This window comes from Sarcophilus harrisii, chromosome 2 (genome assembly GCF_902635505.1).
Source record: "Sarcophilus harrisii chromosome 2, mSarHar1.11, whole genome shotgun sequence".
In the NCBI taxonomy this organism is placed as follows: Eukaryota; Metazoa; Chordata; class Mammalia; order Dasyuromorphia; family Dasyuridae; genus Sarcophilus; species Sarcophilus harrisii.
Window position 1 is genome coordinate 326,276,144 of NC_045427.1, and position 20,241 is coordinate 326,296,384.

Below are 20,241 nucleotides of genomic sequence, written 5' to 3' on the forward strand. Positions count from 1 at the left end.
CGAGGTGGGCTAGCCTTGCCTCTCATCCTCCCTGAGTAATGAATGAGCCCCTAAGAATTCCTGAATCTCCTCGGAATTCTATAAGGTTTGGGCTATATGGCTTATCAAGAGTACCTGAGTTCCAACCAGGGAGCCATCCACCCACTCTCCCGTTATCCTTTGTTGTGCTTCCTACCTAGTCCCCCATCTCCGTCCCCCACATGCCTAGTGGTACAAAGAGTTAAAAGGCTGGTGTTTGCTGAGATCACTTCCTGTGCTTCTTTGAGAGGGCTGGCCAAGAGCTCTCCCTTTAAGGAATGGGAGGGGGGAGAAGAAGGGAGAAGGAGCAAGAGAAGGGGGAGGAGACAGAATGGGAAAGTGTTGAATGGAGGGAAAAAAAAGACACTTTTTGCCATTGTGAATTTAGTTCCCGGGGTAACACTCTCCCCGCCACTTCATTCCCACTTGGGGGTCCCCACCCCATCCCTGGCTGGAGAAAAAAGCAGAAGTAGGGAAAGGTGCGTGCAGGAGCGCTACGATCCCGGCACAAGGTCAGCGGCAGCCTGGCTCCAAGGTTGATTTTCTGCTCTTTGTGCCTCTCTTAAGCCGGTAAACTTCCTGAAGCTGGAGAGCGGGTAAGCTCGCCCATCCACCTTCTTCTTCATTTCGAGGGGGCAAGAGAGAGAGCCGAGGGTGGGCACAGTGCGCTAGCGGACGATAAGCGGGAGGGATGGGCGCCGCTTTAGCGACGCAGGTGATAAGATAGCCCAGCAGGTGTCTTCCACCTGGAATCTGGCTCCTCCCCTCTTTGGGAGTATCTGTAGGAGCTTCACTGGGGCTTCCTAAAGTGAATAGATTTTTTTTTAATGGTTTGGGATAGGAGGAAAGTGCATGTTCAAGTCATTCGAGGAAGAAACTTGACTTTGGAATTCACTCTGTCCAGCTTCTCGGAGGAAAGAGCGCTTTGGAGATGCAGACTTCTACAATTTAGCACTTGTTTTCTTTCTCTCCAGCCCGTTTACCTTTCCCCTAATCCCACTCATGCACTCTCTCCCAGTTACCATCCTCCCACTTCCCCACCTCAACTCCAACCCCAACTCACCACAACCCCAAGCCCAACCCACCATCCTAGATTGTAAACCTGTTACTTCTGTGTTTCTCCCAAGAAATCCAGAACCAATCAAGAGGTAATTTGTTAGCAAAGCATATTAAAAAACAAAACAAACAAAAAAAAAAACAGTTTGGACAATAGGGTGATTCTGGAACCTGATAGGTGGGGAGATTGAGCTTCGATTCTTTTTAGATTCAGTAAAGAGTAGTAAGGGACCATTTCGGGGACTAGAGCTCCAGCGGAATGGACCCCTCCCCACTTCGCCTCTCCAGTTACTTCGATTTTTAGGTGGGCATAGAATTCTCACATACCCTGCAAATGGGTTTCATTAGAGAATTAAAGGCAGCTTCTAGCAGTTGAATCTGTCACGGTCCTTCAAAATTTCAGCGTAAAACCGTATGCAGGATAGATTCATGTTTCTAACCTGCTCTTCTAGTCTTGTTTGGAGACCTTCTGGTGACCTCTCCAGTGGGAGAGTTAGAGGGATGTCTGCTTTGGTGGACAATTTGGTTCTGTTTTCTCAGTGAGAATTCTGACCCAGTTAAAATATTGTTAAAAAAAATTACCAATTAATTAATAAATAATGATCAAATGTCTGCTATGTATCAAGCACTGAGTTAAGTGCTGGCTCTTGTCCTCAAGGAGCTTGCAATCCAATGGGGCAGACAACACTCAGACAAATATATACAAAGCAAACTATAGGATAAGCAGAAAATAACAGGGAAGGCACTAAAATTAAGATGAGCACCTGTTGCCCGATTTTCTTCTGGATGAGGAAGAATAGTCCTATGTAAGCATGCTGCTGGATTTGGAATGAAAGGTTTTGAGTTTAAATTCAGTCTCTGCCTGTCATTCTCTGTGTGATTTGGGACAAATTAAATTCTTTAAGCCTAAATTTCCTCATCTACTTAAAAAAATTGTAACATTGGACGGACTAGGTAGACTCAAGTTCCTTTTCCCTTAGCTACTAAATTGTACAATATATTAAGCAGAGAGACGAAGTCAGTAAGAACCTGAGCTCAAAATCTGTCAGAAGCATTTTGTGCGACCCAAAATAAGCCGATTAACCTTTCCCTGCCTCAGTGTCCTTTTCTGTTAAATGGAGATATTAGCACTTACAGAAGTAATGGCTTTGTGAGCATCAAATGAGTTAGTATCTATAAAGTGCCTTGCTAACCTGAAAATGCTATGTAAATGCTAGCTATTATTTTATTTTATATTCTATTATATTATATATATGACATATATAATATAATATTATTATTATTATATATTATATTATTTTATATTCTAACTCAATATCCACTACCCTGTGATTGTGGCAGAGATTTTAATCCTCCTTCTTCCCCCTCCAAAAATCATCAATGTCAGACACAGCCTTAATTCCTTTGTACAAACAGGACGCCTACCTTCCACACTGAAATCTTATAGCATTTCCCCTAAGAACATATTTCTCTTACCTCTGTTTATCTTGTGGACTCTGCTACTATGTGTTTGTTTTTATGGTAAATTATCAATCAGCTTCTTGAGACCAGGAGAGAATAACAAAAATAAATAGATAACATTATATAACATTTACTATGTATCAGGCACTGTGTTAAGCAATTTACAACTATAATCTCATTTGATCCTCACAACGCCCGGGAAGTGGGTACTATTATTATCCCCATTTTACAAATGAGGAAATTGAAGCAAACAACTGAAGTGACTTATCTAGGATCACATAGCTACAAAGTGGCTGAAGTCAGAATCAGTTTTAAACTGTTCATAGGATTACTGGTCCTTTTCGTTGGTTGCTGCTCAGCTGGGAGGGCATTATCTGCGTCCACTAATTGATCATACAATCATAGATTTAGAACTGGAAGGGAATTTTTAAGCCATCTAGGATGGAGAAAGAGAGGAGAGAGTTAAGGCCTTGATCAAGATCACACAGTTAGTGTCTGAGACAGGATTTGAACCCATATTTTCCCATGCTTTGTCCACTGAATCACTTAGCTGGAAAGAACCTTAGAAGCCATATAGTTCAAGGCTTTCCTTTTCTACAGATGAAGAAACTGAGGCTGTAAATGCATCATTCTATCCACTGTTGAATTTAGGTTCAGTGTCAACATAGTTCCAAGTTCCCCCAGAAGTCCTTTCCAATTTATCTAGTTATGGCCGTTTTATTCACTCTTTCTCCTCTCAGCATTTAACCAGGTGGAAAACCCTAACTAATTTGCAGTGTGTTTAAATCATTTTTTTTATCCATCACTTGTTTTTTATTCCATGTGCACAGACTTGGAAGCAAGGATGCCTGGGATTCAAATCCTAGCACAATCACTATTCAATTCATAAAGTGAATGGTTCAATTTCTGGGATCCTAGACACAGAACTCATCTAGTTCAGCCCCCTAATTTTATAGATAAGAAAACTGATACTCAGATTGAATGGTGTCATAATTTAAGAAACAGAGACCTAAGTAGCTCTTGGATTCAGAGGATAAGCAGACAGTGATAATGGAAGATTTTTTGAGGGAAATTCAACCTAAAAACTGTTCATAATGGGGAAGTCGCCTGAGTTCATAAATTGATGAGATGGATGGAAAGAACCCAATATTTAGAGATAGAAGAACTAGATTAAAATTCTGACTCTGATTTATGTCTTTGTAACCTCACCTATCTGAGACTTAGTTTCCCTTCTTATAAAATAAGGTGGTTGAAGTAGATAGTATTGAAATGTTTATGTTTCTGGAAGCTAGTTTAAGAACTTATAATTGCCAGAAGTTACTTATAGTTGTTTCTGGTTTTCTTAGGGAGTATTCACTGTTTTCTTGTTAATGGGGAGTGGGGGGGGAGGGGAGGGGGAGGGAGACTTATAGCATATGGATTCCCAAAAGTTTGTAAACTTGATTTGAAGTTTATTCACTATCCTACCTGAAATAGATCCAAGGACCTCAGGTTTTTGAGATAATCTCCTTTTCCCTCACTCCCTATTCAGGATTAGCCCCTAGAATTGTGCTAAGAGGCCTCATCCTCTCTGGCTTTTATCTATATATTATCACCATGAAAAGATTGGACTGAGAAAAACTGGATTCTCCTCTGCCCTGCAGCCACAAGCTCAGCTTTCTTTGCTATGTTCCATTTTCTTCAGCTATAAAACCAGAACTTGGTTTTGTCCCTTACTAGCATCATAGGGATGATTTATACCAGAATGAAAGAGCCTAAAAGGTGCTTTGAGTCCCTTGATAGAAAAAACTTACAAATATCAAGTAACTCAGCATTTGCAAAGATGAATGTTAAAATTGTTTTTACATGTAATTGGGGGGAAATACAATATTAATTTTTTAAAAAAGAAATCAATATTTTTGGTTTTAGTAGCATATATTATAAAGGAATCACACTAGTCATTAGCCTTCAAATATTGCAAAATAGCTTTCCATTGTTGGAGCAGGAAAGTACTTTAATGGAAAGATCAAAATGTGAGGATCATCTAAAGACCTTGATATAAAAACCCCAGCTCTGTCACTGCCTAGCAGTGTGATTTAACGGCAGACCACCTAGTCTCTCTGTGCCTTGGTCAGTTCATCTGGAAAATAACAATGCCTGCTTTGCCTACATCACAGGGGCGGCTTGTGGATTAGACTAGATTTGGAGAAAAAAGGACTTTAAGCATTTCTCAGCATAACCTCTCTCCATTTTATAGGTGTAAACATATTAGTAGAGCTAATAACATCATAAAACTAAAAAGCATTGCTCTTCGACTGATTCCTGCAAATAAGCCTCTGCCCTGATGTCAATGGAAAGGTGTTAGTGCACAGTAAACTTTACAGTGTGTTCCTAGACCCCTTGCTTCATAAAGCTGTTATTCATCCATCCCACCTGCTTCTGTTGGAAGAGCCTCAGGGATTCAGTGGCTGGCAGCTCACTCACTCCTAATCTGTTTCAAAAAACCTTTAATTCACCCCACATGCCTCAGCAAGCCTTGGCTCCCTCGGGAAAGGTCTCTACTGTTCCTCTAACCTGAAGAAGTATTAACTGGGCTACCGGATCTGGGGCAGAACAAAGATGTCATGAAGACATTGGGTGGAGAGAAGCACCCCATGATGTCTGGGTGTATGTCCAAGCAGCTTGCTTAATCAGAAAAAGCATGCTAGGGAACTTGGTCCCAAGAGACATACCAAATATTTTGATGGTTTTTGTGTCGACTTCATTATTCTCTTGAAATTTAGAAAGTGAAACTGACAAGTGATACAGGGATTCACGATGGCCAAACACTCAGGCTCTCTCTTCTGTCCTCCCTCTTTATCTCTCTCTCCTCTTCCTCCCCCCACCTCGCTCCCCTTTTCTTCCTCCCTCCTTCCCTCTCTCTCTTTCTCTCTCTCTTTCTCCCTCCCCCTCTCTCTTTCTCTTTGTCTCTCTCTCTCCCTCTCACTCCTTCTGCCTCCTCTTCTCCTGTGTCCTTCTCTCTTCCCCTTTCTGTCTCTGTTTCTCTCTCTCCTTCTGTTTGTCTGTCTGTCTCTTCTTTCTTCTCTCTCTCTCTCTCTCTCTCTCTCCAGCTTTATCTCCCCTCTCTCTCTCCCTCAAAAAAAATGACCCTTCTTTGGGATTGCTACTTTTAGAGGTCATTTTTTAGCACTGTGTGCTATAGTTGGGAAAATAACAACATTGAGTTAAAAGTCAAGAATTCAGAAATTTATGTCCATTTCCTCACTCACTAGCTGTGTAATTTCAGGTAAGTCACTACAACTCTTTGGGCTTCAAAAAAAAGTTTGGAGTTTTGAAATAAGTGACCTCTGAGATTATGTTTGTATGAAAACTAAGTGAACCAAAGGGGAAGAAAAAAAATCAATGAAGTTTTATAGCTAGACTAGATTCCCTGAGAGATTCTTTTTTGTCTCCTATGCTCTGATTCCAGTTCAGAGAAAGTGATGTTTTGTTTGTGTCTCTTGTCATCCTGCCCATCTCAGTTGGTCCTAGTCAGTCCCAGTTCTTCAAGGTAGAGATTGCTATGAAGTCACAATGTTGAGATTGTTTGAGGGTGATGCAAGTGGCTTTACTAGGCTGTGACCATTCCTCTAGCATTCTCTGGGAGTCTTGAGCCTAAAGGATCAGTTGGCAGATGCCAGAAGTTTAATAATTGTAATAACAATTGTGAAAGGATGACTGATAGCTCCCCACTCCCACCCCCTTTTTCTATTTGGGAAGACTGGGTTCAAATCTCCTCTGACACATAGGAATCTATGAGATGCTGAGCTTTCATGTCCCAGGAAGCTCTCAAGGAAGGAAAATCAGAAAAGATTTTGTAAGACACTGGGCCAAAAGATTCACCTTTCAGTTCCCAGACTAAGAAGAAAAGTCACAAAACTGATACTGATCTGCATTAGTAAAAGGAATTTCAACACCAGTTCTTTATACTATATCATAGGTCCAAAAGGAAAAACAAAACAAAACCCAACAAACCTAAGTCATTTATTCTTGGAGATATTTATTCACGCATCCCTAAATTTCAAGTCATAGGCTCCATCTATCACCTGGTAGGAGTAGGTAACTTCCTGGTTCAAAATCTGTGGTTAGAAATTCACTGACCCATTACATCACCACCTGAGCAACAGGACACATGAGAGCTAGTTTTCCCGAAGCCATGGATATTGATGAAAGGAAGAGAGATCCTTAAATCCAGGTGATGGGTAGAACCTCCAGTGCTCATTTATCCTCCAACCCCCTTGCATCCCTCTTTACTTCTTAAGGCTCCTCTCATGTACCCTGATTCTCTTCCCAATTTTCTCTCCTCAACCCAGTCTTTTCTGAGATGGATAGAACCCCCTGACTTGGAGTCAGGAAGATGTGAGTTCAAATCCTGTCTCAGAGATTGTCATGACCACAAGCAAATCATTTACCTTCAAATTTCCTCAACAGTAATATAGAAATGGTAAAAGTACCTATCTTGGGGAAGCTAGGTGGTGCAGTGGATAGAGCACCAGCCCTGAAGTCAGGACAACCTGACTTCAAGTCTGACCTCAGACACTCAACACTTCCTAGCTGTGTGATCCTGGACAATTGCCTCAACAACAACAAAAAAACACCTATCTCCCAAGGTTGTTGTATCACATGAATTAGCATATATATAACTCTATCATTATTGTTGTTGTTATTGCTATAACTTGCCTATGGCCAAGAGAAATTTGAATATATTACAGAAATAAGAAAAAGTGCTTTGTGAATCTTAAAACATTATAGAAATACGAACTTTTAATAGATTCGGAGCTGCTCATGGATTTGTTAACAGTGCTACTCTCTTCAGACTATGCATAAGAGCACCTCTTTGGCCTGTTTCCTTGCCTAGACAAGAAGAGCAGAATCTGTTTTTGGAACTAGGATGATGACAACTGACAGCCCAGAGAATGAGTAAGAATCTTTCATAGAGGAAAGAGGCTACATCTTTCATCTGACTCTCCCTCTTATCATCTGGCTAAAATTTAGTCATATTTTAAGTTTTAATTCTTTTTCCCTGAGTTTTACTGATTTTTAAAAATACCACAGTTCCTTCCCAGTGACTTTCTACCCCACTTCCCACAAATAAACCCTCTCGTACCAAATTAATCAATTGAAGTAAAACAAATCAAAACATTGACTATGCCTCAAAATATACTCAGTAGCTATAGCCTACTACTTTTCTGTTGAAAGGCATCCTTCATTAATCACTGTGTTGATCAGAATTCTGGAATTATTCAAGTCTTTAGCTATTTTAATTTTTCTGAAGGAGGCTTTCATCTTATTCCCCTTTTCTTTCTTCCCCCTTAACTCCAGTTCATTCCCTCTGAGATTACTTTTCATATGCACTGCCTTATAGTTATTTGCACGTTGTCTTCCCCCTTAGAGTTAGCTTCTTGAGAGTAGGGACCAGGATTTTTTTTTAATTTTATCCCCAGCACTTAGCACACAGTAGGTGCTTACTAAATGCTTGCTGACTGAGTTGTGATTTCTTAGGTCGTGAATGAGTTATTATAACAGGAACTGGAGCTGAGAATAATTTACAAGCCTGATAGCCTTTTCTCCAGTCTCTCCACGCCTTTTCTTTGTCTAGGTCTCTCCTAGGTTTCCCAAGTTGCCTATACTCTCACTTTCTTCTCTGTGTGCTGGTTTCCAGGGTTCCTTGGCACCTCCTCCCATTGTATATAATTCATCATGTCGGAGACTGAGGTAGAGAGTGGCACGTGTGTGAACTGGCAGAAACGCTGCCTTACCTTGGAGACCCAGCTCTTTCAGTTCCGTCTTCAGGCCAGCAAGATTCGGAAGCTACTGGCTGACAAGGTAAGTCATGGAGGGCCACAACTTGACCAATCAAAACAACAGATTGTTTGCTAGAGAGTATCTGTCCCTGTAGCTGAGTGAAAAATGAATTTAGGTCCCCACAATGGAGGGGACAGACTGGAAGGGGATTGGAGAGGAAAAGTTGAGAAAGAGAGGAATTTATTTATTTTTTGAGGTGTAATTTTGCTTTATGGAATCAAATGTTCTTTTTATAGTAACAAACAATAAACATAACAAAATCTGGTATTCTTTGGACTTCTGAGTCAGTTAGAAAGTCTATTACTTTCTTACATCTTCAATACATACATACAGCTGCCTCAATGCATACATACATTTATATATATGCATATGTATATACATATAAGTTTCATTAAGATAGAAAATCAAGTATGGGAGTTGGTGATTATTTTGTATTTTTTATTGTCTTTGTAATAATGTCTATGATTATTTTCTAAATATCTAGTATTTTCCCCTCATTTGGCCTCTTAGAATCCTCCAAGTTATGTCCCTTCCAGACAGCATCTCCAGGTATAGTCATTATAGTCTATCTGTACTTTCTGTTCCCAGCTAGAAAAGAGAAATTTTATAAGACTTTTTTTCTGACTATGCAGACAAACAAACAAGGATTATGAATAAAAAGTACGAAACATCAAGGCAATTCTCTGTTATCCATTCTTCTTCCTTATCTGGCCTTATTTATACATTTCATCCCTAGTTCTCCTCTTGACTGTCTCCTTGTTGTAGGCACAGACTTCCCAAGAATTTGAGTCAGAAGGAATCTATCTCAGCAGGGATCAATTCCAACTCATGGTAAAGAAATTTCAGACTGTGGTTAAAGGTACCCAGTGAAGGGGAACCTACTTCCTCAGTGTGGGGAGGAGTGGCTTTCCATCTAGTATGGAATGGAAAGGAGTGGGGAGACAGTCTTCAGACCCATTTTCTGTCATTCTAGGTACCTGCCTCCAAATGTCTGCCCTATTCTCCCAAGAGAGCATACATGGTAGAGGCAGCTGGTGACACAGTACATCAAGTCCTGGGCCTGGAATTAAGATGATTTGTTCTCAGACACTTACAAGCTCTGTGACCCTGGGCAAGTCACTTAACTTCTGACTGCCCCTCGTTTCCTCAACTGTAAAATGGGGATAATAACAGTAACTACCTCAAAGGGTTATTATCAGATCACATGAGATCAAATAAGATAATATTTGTTTGCAGGGAAGAAAAGCACTTAGCACAATGCTTGGCACATAATAGATGCTATTTCATTTCCTTCCCATATGTAAAAGTGTTTGCAAACTTAACAGCACTGTATAAATGCTAGCTACTATTTAAAAATCGATAAGTAGACATATTTTTCAGGTCTGAACCCTCCACCCACATATACACAACCAAAAAATAAAAAATCAAAATAAAACAAATCAAAACCTTCCAGGGGTTGGGGATAAAAGAGAGTGAGATAAAGATAAATAAAGGATTCAAACAAAATCCTAGGACAAATTTGAGAAAGGAATGATCTCTCTTACCGGGCAGAGTCAGGGAAGACTTTGTGAGGAAATTGATATCTAAGTTGGGCTTTGAATAAAGAGAAGAGAGGTTAATCTAAAGATTGGTTCCAGGAAGAGGTGATTAAGTAAGGAAAGTCATGAAATGGAGATCTTCCAGTGTAGCTGGGGCCTGTGACATTTCTAGATCATCATTATGCCTCATTCCCATATTTAAGCCTAACAATCTGAGGTTTGGGATATTCCAGGGAGTATGTTTAAAATTTCCTCGTTAATTAGTTTGCAGTCCTCACCCCAGTTTAGTATTTATTTATAATTACTTGTTTATATATGATTAAAATAAATGATTTGTGTAATAATATTGTTTATTTAATAAACTGAAGAAATCACTTTTCCCATAAGCATTTGTTCACATTTTTTTAGTTTGTCAAAACTCCCAATCATTTAGAATTAACTTAATATCAATGGATATACAATTTATTAACAATGTAATCACTTTTTGTACAGCAAAATAACGGTTTGGTCATGTATACTTATTGTGTATCTAATTTATATTTTAATATATTTAACATCTACTGGTCATCCTGCCATCTGGGTGAGGGGGTGGGGGGGTAAGAGGTGAAAAATTGGAACAAGAGGTTTGGCAATTGTTAATGCTGTAAAGTTACCCATACATATAACCTGTAAATAAAAGGCTATTAAATTAAAAAAAAAAACAATGTAATCAGTAATAAAACAAAGACAAAAATAATTACTAAATATTTTAACCTTAAGAAGAAAGGTTGCTGAACTATATCATTTTCTTATCTAACAGTTCCCTATACCAGTAAAATCACAGATCTAATCTCATTTCTATCCCAACAATATTTTAGCCATGAGATAGGTCACAGCCAGGATCACCAATAGCCATCATTGTAACTTCTTCTGGAAACCCAGTTCAGTTCATGCAAGATATTCCTCTCCACAAAGTATCTTCTGAAAGATTCCCTTCTATCCAAAAAGTTCCATCTTCTTTCTTATTACCTCCTCTAGCTTTTCTCCAGTCTTGACAGGAAAACAGCCTCTTCACTTCTCTAAGGTTGTCTCTCAAATCAGCTCTTCACATTCATTCACTTTAAAATTATGTTTATACTTCTCCATAAAAATAAGTTAAAATAGTTCACTCAAGAATGAAAATTTTATTTATTGTGGCTTCTCTATAGTTTCCCTTTTAAAATCTCACTAACTCTCCTTTCTTAGTTTCTCAAAAACTGCCAGCTAGCCCAACTGAGAAGTCCTAAAATTCCAAAGGTATTAAAGGTATAGTAACAGTAATTATAGCCTCTATAAGAAAAGCTTTTGAAATTGGGGGTTACAAATGGAATAAATATGTGAAGGAGATTAATATAATAATGCTGGAAAGGCAGGGAGGAGAAAAATTATAGAAGGCCTTGAGTCCCAATCAGGAGTTTGTAGGTAATGAGGAGTCAACTAGAATATAAGTATATAAAGAGCATGTCTACTGCATAAATTCCTCAGACTGATTATTACAATGTTAGGCACGTAGAAAGGGCTTAAACAACCATTTGCTTCGATGGTCTCTTGAAGATGCAGACTTGCTCCCATTTTCTCTCCTGATTTTTATTGGCTATTGGTGGTTAAGATTTAACTAGCTGAGGACCTCCAAACACAGGCTTATGCAGCAAACATAATCAATGAGGTCCCCTCAGCTCTAAATCTTTGATTCTATCGTCCTTTCTGCCATGTTCAAGGCTGCTTCTAAAGTAGAAGTCTAATAATTGAGTTCTAATAATAAAGTAGGTCAGTTAATAGGGAAGGGAGAGGCCACTAGGGAAAAAAATAAAGACAGATGGAATTAAATATCTTTTAATCCAATAGACCCTTTAGTAGTCTGGTGAAGCCTGTGAACCCCTTCTCAGAAATGTTTTAAAATGTATAAAATCAAATACATAAGATTGCAAATGAATGCTTTGTTCAAGCTCGCCAAAGGGGGCATATAAGTCTTCAGAATTAAAATTACTTCTCACTTACAAATCACAGTAGGAATAAAAGAACAAACAAAATCTTTGTGGCAAAGGGGGAAGTGAACTAACTTCTAATTTTCTCTATGAAACGGCAAATATCTTTGTACTTATTAGATCAGACATTGGCTGTTATGTTCTACATCAGAAGTTCTTAAACTGAGATTAAAATAAATTTCAGGGGGTCTGTGAATGGAGATGAAAAAAACTCCCAACAACCCTACATCTTTCTTTTTAATTATAATTATAAATGAACCCCTGCTTTAAATGAAGCCAGAAAAGAGAACTACAGATATCTCCAAATTTAAAAATCCTAGCCCAACATTTTATGGTCACACAAACAAATGGCTGCCCTAGGTGTGATATTCTATAAATTTTTTTGAAAATTTAAAAAAAAAAAAAAGAATGAAAGAGGAAGGTAGCTCATGAGAGGGAAAGTGTCCAAACTTAGACTAGGACCTAAATTAAAGTCACCTGGGGTTCACCAAAGGGTTTTTTTTTTTCAGTCCTGTTTCATACTGTGTCATTAGCCCAGCTCCTCAGACTTAATGTTTCAGACCCACCCCAGCCTAAACTAATACCTAATTAAGGAAAGATTGTCTCGGGAGTTAATGTAAGGTTCCCTATTGATCTTTGAAAACATTTAGACCTCCTTCTGAGCCTCAGGGATTAGTCTCTGCTTTTCGTTTCTAGACTAATCAATCATTATCAATATAAATCTGTTTTGAAACTTTTACTCTTTGTCTCAACAAATCCTTTTTGACCATTTCTAAAAGAGGCTCCACCTAAACCTTCAAACTCCCCCCCAAAAAAAACACACACAGCATTCCTATTCTCTAGCTGCTAAGGGGAAAGGGGAAACAAGAGGAAGGATTGTGTTACTATGGTAACAGAAGGCCCTATCATTCACCCCATGGTTTTTCTGGCTGACAAACCTGCTGGAGTTTAAAAAAAAAAAAAGCTTATTGGTTCCCATGAAACCATCTCAAGCTGTGATCTGATACCTCCCAGGAACCTCAGAAAACTTTGAAGGAACTGGCCAAGGTCAGAAACAGATAACTCAGCTCCAGTTCTCAAAACCCTGTTTACAGAGGCACAAGGGTACAATTGTAAAAGTGGTAGTGGATTTGGGGGTCGGGTCCTGGGTTCCAATCTTGGGTTCACCTCTCTGGGTCTCAAGTTCCTCATTTATGAAATGTGATGGTTAGACTGCATAACGTTCCAAGTGCTTTCAGGTTCTAAATCTATAATCATAGTAAAGGCAGTGATATATATTATGTTGATATAATTATTGTAAAAAAAAAAAAAGATGGCTATCACATATCCTCTTCCAATGGCAACTTGTGTGTTTTAATAATGTTGAGATAGTAAAGGATTAAGAGCATTAATATGAGAGGTAGTAAAGGGAATCCTATAGTGGAAAACCTGACTTATTATTGTTATTCTTACTATTGTTGCATTTTTTTGTAAGTAGATTTGTATAAGAGAACTATTCAACTTCCCAAGATTTTCAGTCTCTGTAGCTTTAGATTCCCTTTCTGCTGCCACCTAAATTAGTGCATAATATCTCCATAGAGCCAGAGGGATATTAGAGACCATTTAGTCTACCACCAATCCATTTTTACAGTTTAGGAAATTGAGACCTCAGAGATATTATATATTTTATCCAAGTCTTCCTCCTCCAAATACAGTACTCTCTCAATTATATTCCATTGCTTCTTGCTACCCTTAATCCTTTTCTTTTGTAAACCAAGCTATACTGGCAGATAGGACTACCCCTCCTCCCTCCAGGATCTTAAAGAATATGTCCATAGTTGCTGTTGTTCAGTCATGTCTTGGTGATCACATTTGAGTTTCCTTTGCAAAGATACTGTAGTAATTTGCCATTTCCCCAGCTCATTTTACAAACAAGGTAACTAAGGGAAATGGTAATAAATGTCATTGATTTGGATTCATGGCTCTATTCAGCAAAAGTGACAATTTTTCTGGTTCTTTCTGAAGGCCTAATGTAAGCTTTGCCACTAGTACTACCTTGTCTGTATATCTGAGGGGTAGGACAATAGTCTATTCAAAGTCCTGAATTCTGTATTTGTCTCAGTTTTTCTAAATGGAAAGCAAGGTTTGCAGTATTTACTTTCCACAGCCTATTAATGATCATATATGTACATATATATACATATGAATATGGAATATTATATATAGTGTAACTAAAGCTTACATTATGATAGTTTGATATTTACAAAGTGTTTTACCTATATTGTCTTGAGTATCACAGTAACTCAATGAGGCAGGTTATACACATTTCACAAATGAGGATCTTAAAAAGGCTTAAAAAGTGGTAAATAACTTTTCCAAAGTCTCATAGTTGGCCAAGAGACAGAGAAAGATTTTTGAGCTAAGATCTCCTTATTCTAAATCCAGTGATAAACTCCCACAGCAATATTGTTTTTTTTCCATATTGGCAATTGAATGACACTTGTTGGTTGCCATGTTGTAAATGGGATTCTTTAGGGTGCATTGATTAGACTGGGTGGACTCTGAGAATTTCCAGCCTTGAAATTCTGTGATTCCTTTGTTGTGATTCTGGAGTCTATTACCATATTTCTAGAAGAGAAAACAGTGATGTATAAGTTAAAGAGAACACTGGAGCTGCAATCAGGACCTGAGTTTGAATTCCAAATCTGCTACTTATACCATGTGGCCATGTCTCACTTCTCTCAAGAATCTCCTAATGAGGGAGTTGAACTAGATAACCCTGTCTAGCTCTAAAATTTGTCACCCTACTAGAATTTACATACAATTTTTTTTTTAAATCTGGGAATGGAGTAATAAAAAATAAAAAACAACTGAACAGAAACACATCTTCTAAATTAGGACATTTTATATCTGAGCCATTTTAAATTTAAGTCTTTCTTTAATGGCCATGTGCCAATTACTTTCACAATATTGATTCTTTGAAACTTTTTTGGTGAGGCAATTGGAGTTAAATGACTTGCCAAGGGTCATACAGCTAGCAAGTATTAAGTGTCTAAGGCTAGATTTTTAGCTTTAAAAAAAAACAAAACTAATCACTTATAGTCAATAGCCAGTTTGTCTTGGTTGATGATAACTAAACAGACCAAGATTGAAAAATCAAGCCATTCAGTTTTGCTTTGTCACATAACCCCAGCTTATATCTCTGACTCCAGCCAGCTATCCTGCAAATGTATGCTCTGGACCACAAGGGAGATAAGACAAAAGAATATGGTTGAATTAGTAAAAAGTTATGGAGCAACTAGGGTTTTATGGTCATTACTGCTAGGTTGTTGCTGCCCTCTTTGTACAGATAGGATAATATCTGTACCTGTAAAATTCATATGTTATCATTTTCACCACTCTTGTGGGAGAGGGAATAGCAAAAATTGTGAATCTCATTTAAAGATGGGAAAGTTGAGACATGGAGAGAAACTTAGAATTTATTTCAGGTTTCTAAACTTCCTACAGGCAGGGCCATAGATAGAATCCAGATGTCTTGTGTGGCAAGTGAAAGATGAAATGACTGAGGAAACGAAGGTTTGAGCTTTTTAGTATATCAATTTATTAAGCAATTCATGCCTATTGCAAAACAAATCAAGACCAGACCTCCTCAGCTGGACTCTTGAGTACAAGGGGAAACAGATTTTTATGTATTGAAAACAATTAACCATATAAGTCCAGTTCATTAAAAGAAAACAATTCACCAGGATACAAAATTAGATAATCTGATTTCTAATTGGAGGGCAGGTTAGGGACTTTCCAAGTTGAAAGAGGAAGAGCGAACAGGTACAGTCTAAAATCAGAAAAAGAAGTGTCTCACTCTCCCCCAAATATCTGTATTTAGTGAAAGGAAAATAGAAATAATAACTGATTGGCCAATATGGGGCCAGTTTTCAGATAAGACATATAGGTTGCTTGAGATGTATACTTTTTATGAAACTCCTTGCATTAATCTTTAGCTCTGACTGGTTTTCTGATCAGCATAATCTGAGTCCTCAGTTAAGACTCTCTAAGCAACAGGTAGAGGTAAGCCAGCTTCCCAAACATACAGGGTTAAGTTCAAATAATGCAACAAAGTCCTCTCAAAATAACTAAAGTTGAATAAAGTTTTTTTCCACTGGACAGAAATTAGACTAGACCCTTAACTGAATAGAAAGGGATCTGAACTAGATTCAGAATTGAGTTACAAGATGAAGTCAGTGGGGTTCATTCAGTTCCCACTACCATTTATTGTTCTGATCCCCTCAACTAGCTTCAGTCTACCATTCTGACCTTTTTAGAAGGGCTTTCATGGCCCTCCTATGATTGGCTATTACTTTGCAGTGTCATCTGATACAGTGCTGAGGCTTTCTTTTTGGAATTAAGCCTCAGGAGTTAAGTGCCAGGTTGCTGCCAAAGGCACATCATGTCAGCGTAACCAGCTGTTGGGCTGGGAGCTTGCTTATTGATTCATAAGTGAGGTTCCCAGCAGATGAAAGCAGATCCCTCTCTGCTGTCCTTAATAGCACTTTGGCCAATATTCCCCTGACCCACAGTAGTCTGGGCTAAAAGGACAACTAAGGACACTTTCCCTAGGAACCTTTATGTAGGGGTAAGAAAGACCAGATCAGGGATGGCCTGCACCTGTTCCTTAAGGGCTTCATATATGCTTGATGTAAAAAGTAATAAATTATTTGATTATTAAATTACTTGATGCAAAAGGTAATAAAATTTCTTTTGAAGCCTTAAGATTACATAGGGAAAAAAATATGATATGGTAGAAAAAACCTTGAGTTGGAAATCAGAAACCCTGATATTTTAGTCCCGATCTACCATTAACTTGTGGAACGATCTTGGTCAAGTCCATTTGCTTTTCTAGGTCTGTTTCCATATCTGTAAAATGAGGAGGTTAAACTCAGTTTTATTTCAAAGATCTCTACAAGCCTAAAATCCTATGATGCTAAATAGTGCTTTGTCTCAACTTACCACATTCAGTAGCCAGACCAAATTACCAAGGACATATTCCACCTGTTGGCCTCCTCTTGATGTCTAATTTTTCACTGGATCTAAATGGAAAGAAAATACTAAGCTGTGTCCACCAGCTTTCTGTCCTGCTCTGTGTCTTGGTTTCTCTACCTTTACAATAAAAGGAATCATTCATTCCCACCAAATTTAGTTAATTAGGCACCAAAAGTATTCTTGCTCATAGGTAGCTATCTAGTGTTCTTGGAGGTACAGTAAAGTATAAGGATTTTAGGGATAGACAGATTCCCTTCAACTCAGGAGCTTGTGGGAAATTTGCCAGAAACTTCAAGGCCTCTCCTGATTATTTTTTATTTTATTAATCTTAAAAATGCTCATAGTCATAATATCAGCTTGTAATGTTATCTCCTGATAGTTGCATAGCAACTGCCTGAAGGTCAAGATCTCAACAGAATAGGATAACAACTTTACCAGATGCCAGAGAAAAAAGGAGCGGCAGACAGGAGGTGGTGGGAGTCAGTACTGTGTGTTCCATCGTCAGCCACATAAGTGGCTAAATTCTCTTGTCAAGAGGACAAGAAAACTGTTGTCTAAGCCTCAAAACCCTGAGAAAATACGTACTGGCTGAGCTATGAAGCAGGATGGAGAGGAACACATAGTTGACCATGCCTTGCTTTAAGGCTATAAAATGGTTATAAAGAGTTTGGTTTAGAAACTCACTTGTGTCTGCTGTTGTTCAATTGTTTTTCAATCATATTTGGACCCTTGTGACCCCATGTGGAGTTTTCTTGGCAAAGATACTAGAGTAACTTCCCATCTCCTTTTTTTCAGTTCTTTTTATAGATGAGGAAACTGAGGAAACAGGATTAAGTGACATGCCCAGGGTCACAAAGCTAATAAGTGTCTGAAGCTGGATTTGAACTCAGAAAAATGAGTTCTCAAGTCTTAGGTCCAGCCACCCAGCTGTCCCATCTCTATCTTGTTTTTGTCTCATCATAGCAAATGGGACATTAGTTGGCTATAATAAGTGACCATGTTTCTAGTACCAGTGCAAATAGCAGATGACTGCAAGCTTTTAGCCAACTCTCATTCTGCATATAACTTTTAAGAATATCATGTGAAGCAAGTGAATTGAGCCTGAAGAGAAATTTTATTGATACTGTGATTGAGTCATCCAACAGTTTTTAATACATAAGAAGCTATGTGATGTGATGAAAAGAACTCTGGGTCAGAAATCAAAAACCAGAAAAAATCTCCCTAGATCTCTCCAAAGGCCACTTTAAAATCTGTCCCAGTCTTTTCAGTGTGGACTTGAACCAGGAATGGACTGAGGATCTCAGTCCTATGTCATTTTTGATTCTTATGGTATTCTATTCCACAATAGATTCAAGGATATATTTCAGTCTACAAAGATACTTTGAGCTTATCCTGATTCCTGAATTAGTCCCAGAATAAACTCAGTTTCTTGGGTTAAAAAAAAAAAGGAGAAATATCCAACAGGACAAAGTAGAAATAATGGAGGATTGAAACCAAAAGAGCTCAGTTCTGGTCCTTACATTGGAGGAGTCATTTTATCTTTCTGGTTTTCTTATCCCTAGTTCTCCAGCTCCTACAGTCCTGAGTTCTTTTATAACTTTTGTGGGGTGACTATGCTGTGCCATGTTGACAACTTTCACCCCTCTCTACTTGATATTGACTTATTTTCTTATTAATTTTCAAAATAGGTTCTAAGGCAATCAGAGTTTTAAAATATTTCTTCATAAATTAAAATTAAATTTAAATTTAAAAATATTTCTTCATAAATTAACAGAAATTTCTCACTAATTAACCCTGAATGCTGACCATAGTTAATAAAAACCAAAGATAACCTCTTTTCCCATAAACCTTCATTCTTCTTTCAGTATCAAATTCTAGTTGTATAGCATTAAACAGACATCAATGTTACTATTAACAGTGTAACAAATAATTCAAAGACTTATTTAACTATTTCAACAACATATGAGCTGTGAGAAAATGTCACCCCTTTCTAACTGTAAAGTACACAATCTGACTTCTAACAAACACTAGTATTTGACTCTCAGAATTATTTTTTCTTTCAAATGTCTTCTCTGCAGAATGAATTAAACTTAAGTTCTCTCAAAATGTTTCTTCACATTCTTTGTAGCTGACAAGTTAACTTGGTCTCATATAGTTTAAAAAAAAAAGTTCTCAGTCCTTTTAATCTCTGCCCACAGAGTCTCTGTCCAGCCAAGCATTTAACTCTTTCCAGACCATACTTACATGGACATTCTTTAAGTGTCAAGATTCTATATCCTCTCTCTTTTTGAAGAGCTATTAAAACTGGGGTAACACTATGAAAAGAACCAAAATAAGAAGAAAGGAAGAAAGAAATGGGGCTATTTCAAATGATAGGCACAATAGCCCCAACTCACAGAATGGGTGAGGGCGTTTTGACAAATTTTTAAAAATATAGATGTTCATAGCTAATATGTTGAATTGTTTTTTTTTTAATTGCTTGCCTTCTCAATGGGAGGGAGTGGTAAAATGAAGATTAAAAATTCAAATTTTTAAAAAGTCAGTGTTAAATTTTTTTTCATGTAATTGGGAAAATATTTAATAAAATTATATATTTTAAAAAATATTTTCAGGCAGAAGCTCAGGGTATTTCCTTCCTACTGGTTGTTGAGGGTTCTTACCCTATCTACAGCTTTTTTTTAAAAGGGAAATATTTAATTTCTCATTATACCATAGTAAAAGAGGAACTCATTCAGGAAGAGAGGAATCTTAATACTTGTCCAATTCCAGGCTATCAGCATAAACTCCTTTGTCCCTATTCTCAAAAAGAAAATGAGATTTATGTAGAAAGGTGTCAGAAGGTAGAGGAACTAGGAATTGCAGAATGACTAAACAGCTCACTGATTCCTAGGAAATTTCAAAGCCAGGGGCCCAGGTTAGGGGGAAGAAACACACTTGGCTGAGTCACCATAGAAAAGGTTAGATCTCCAGAGATGATGGGGCTAAGATTGAGGAAATGAGACATGAGCACTGAACCAGACAGCTCAGAGTTGCCCAATGGACAAATGCTTCAGTCTTTAAAACTTATTTACAAATCCAGTACTCTCACCTATGGCTCTAAGAAGCTGTAGCATGCACAGCAGCCATTCCCTGCAAAACTGCCTTGCAGGTGAGCTGAACCAGGCTGAGGGTAGCTGAGAGGGCTCCAGCCTCAATGGGTTAGGAGCCATGAAGACTTCTCTGGTAGAGTGGGCAGATGAGAACAATTTGTTCCCAAGGCCGTGAAAGCAGCTGACATAGGTGCTGTGGAGCACTTGGAGCTTGGTCAGACATCCAAGATGCCGATG

General features: G+C 38.1%; 1 protein-coding gene across 1 annotated transcript in view; it reads left to right on the forward strand.

The window, feature by feature from the left end:
* The first annotated feature begins 324 nt into the window (after window positions 1-324).
* Window positions 325-20,241, forward strand: part of PLEKHH1 (pleckstrin homology, MyTH4 and FERM domain containing H1) — a 67,661-nt gene continuing 47,744 nt past the window's right edge. Inside the window, exons 1-2 of the mRNA XM_031952782.1 lie at window positions 325-614; window positions 8,216-8,379. Coding sequence (XP_031808642.1) covers window positions 8,254-8,379 — 126 coding nt within the window. The 5' untranslated portion in view covers window positions 325-614; window positions 8,216-8,253. The remainder of the gene's footprint in view (window positions 615-8,215; window positions 8,380-20,241) is intronic.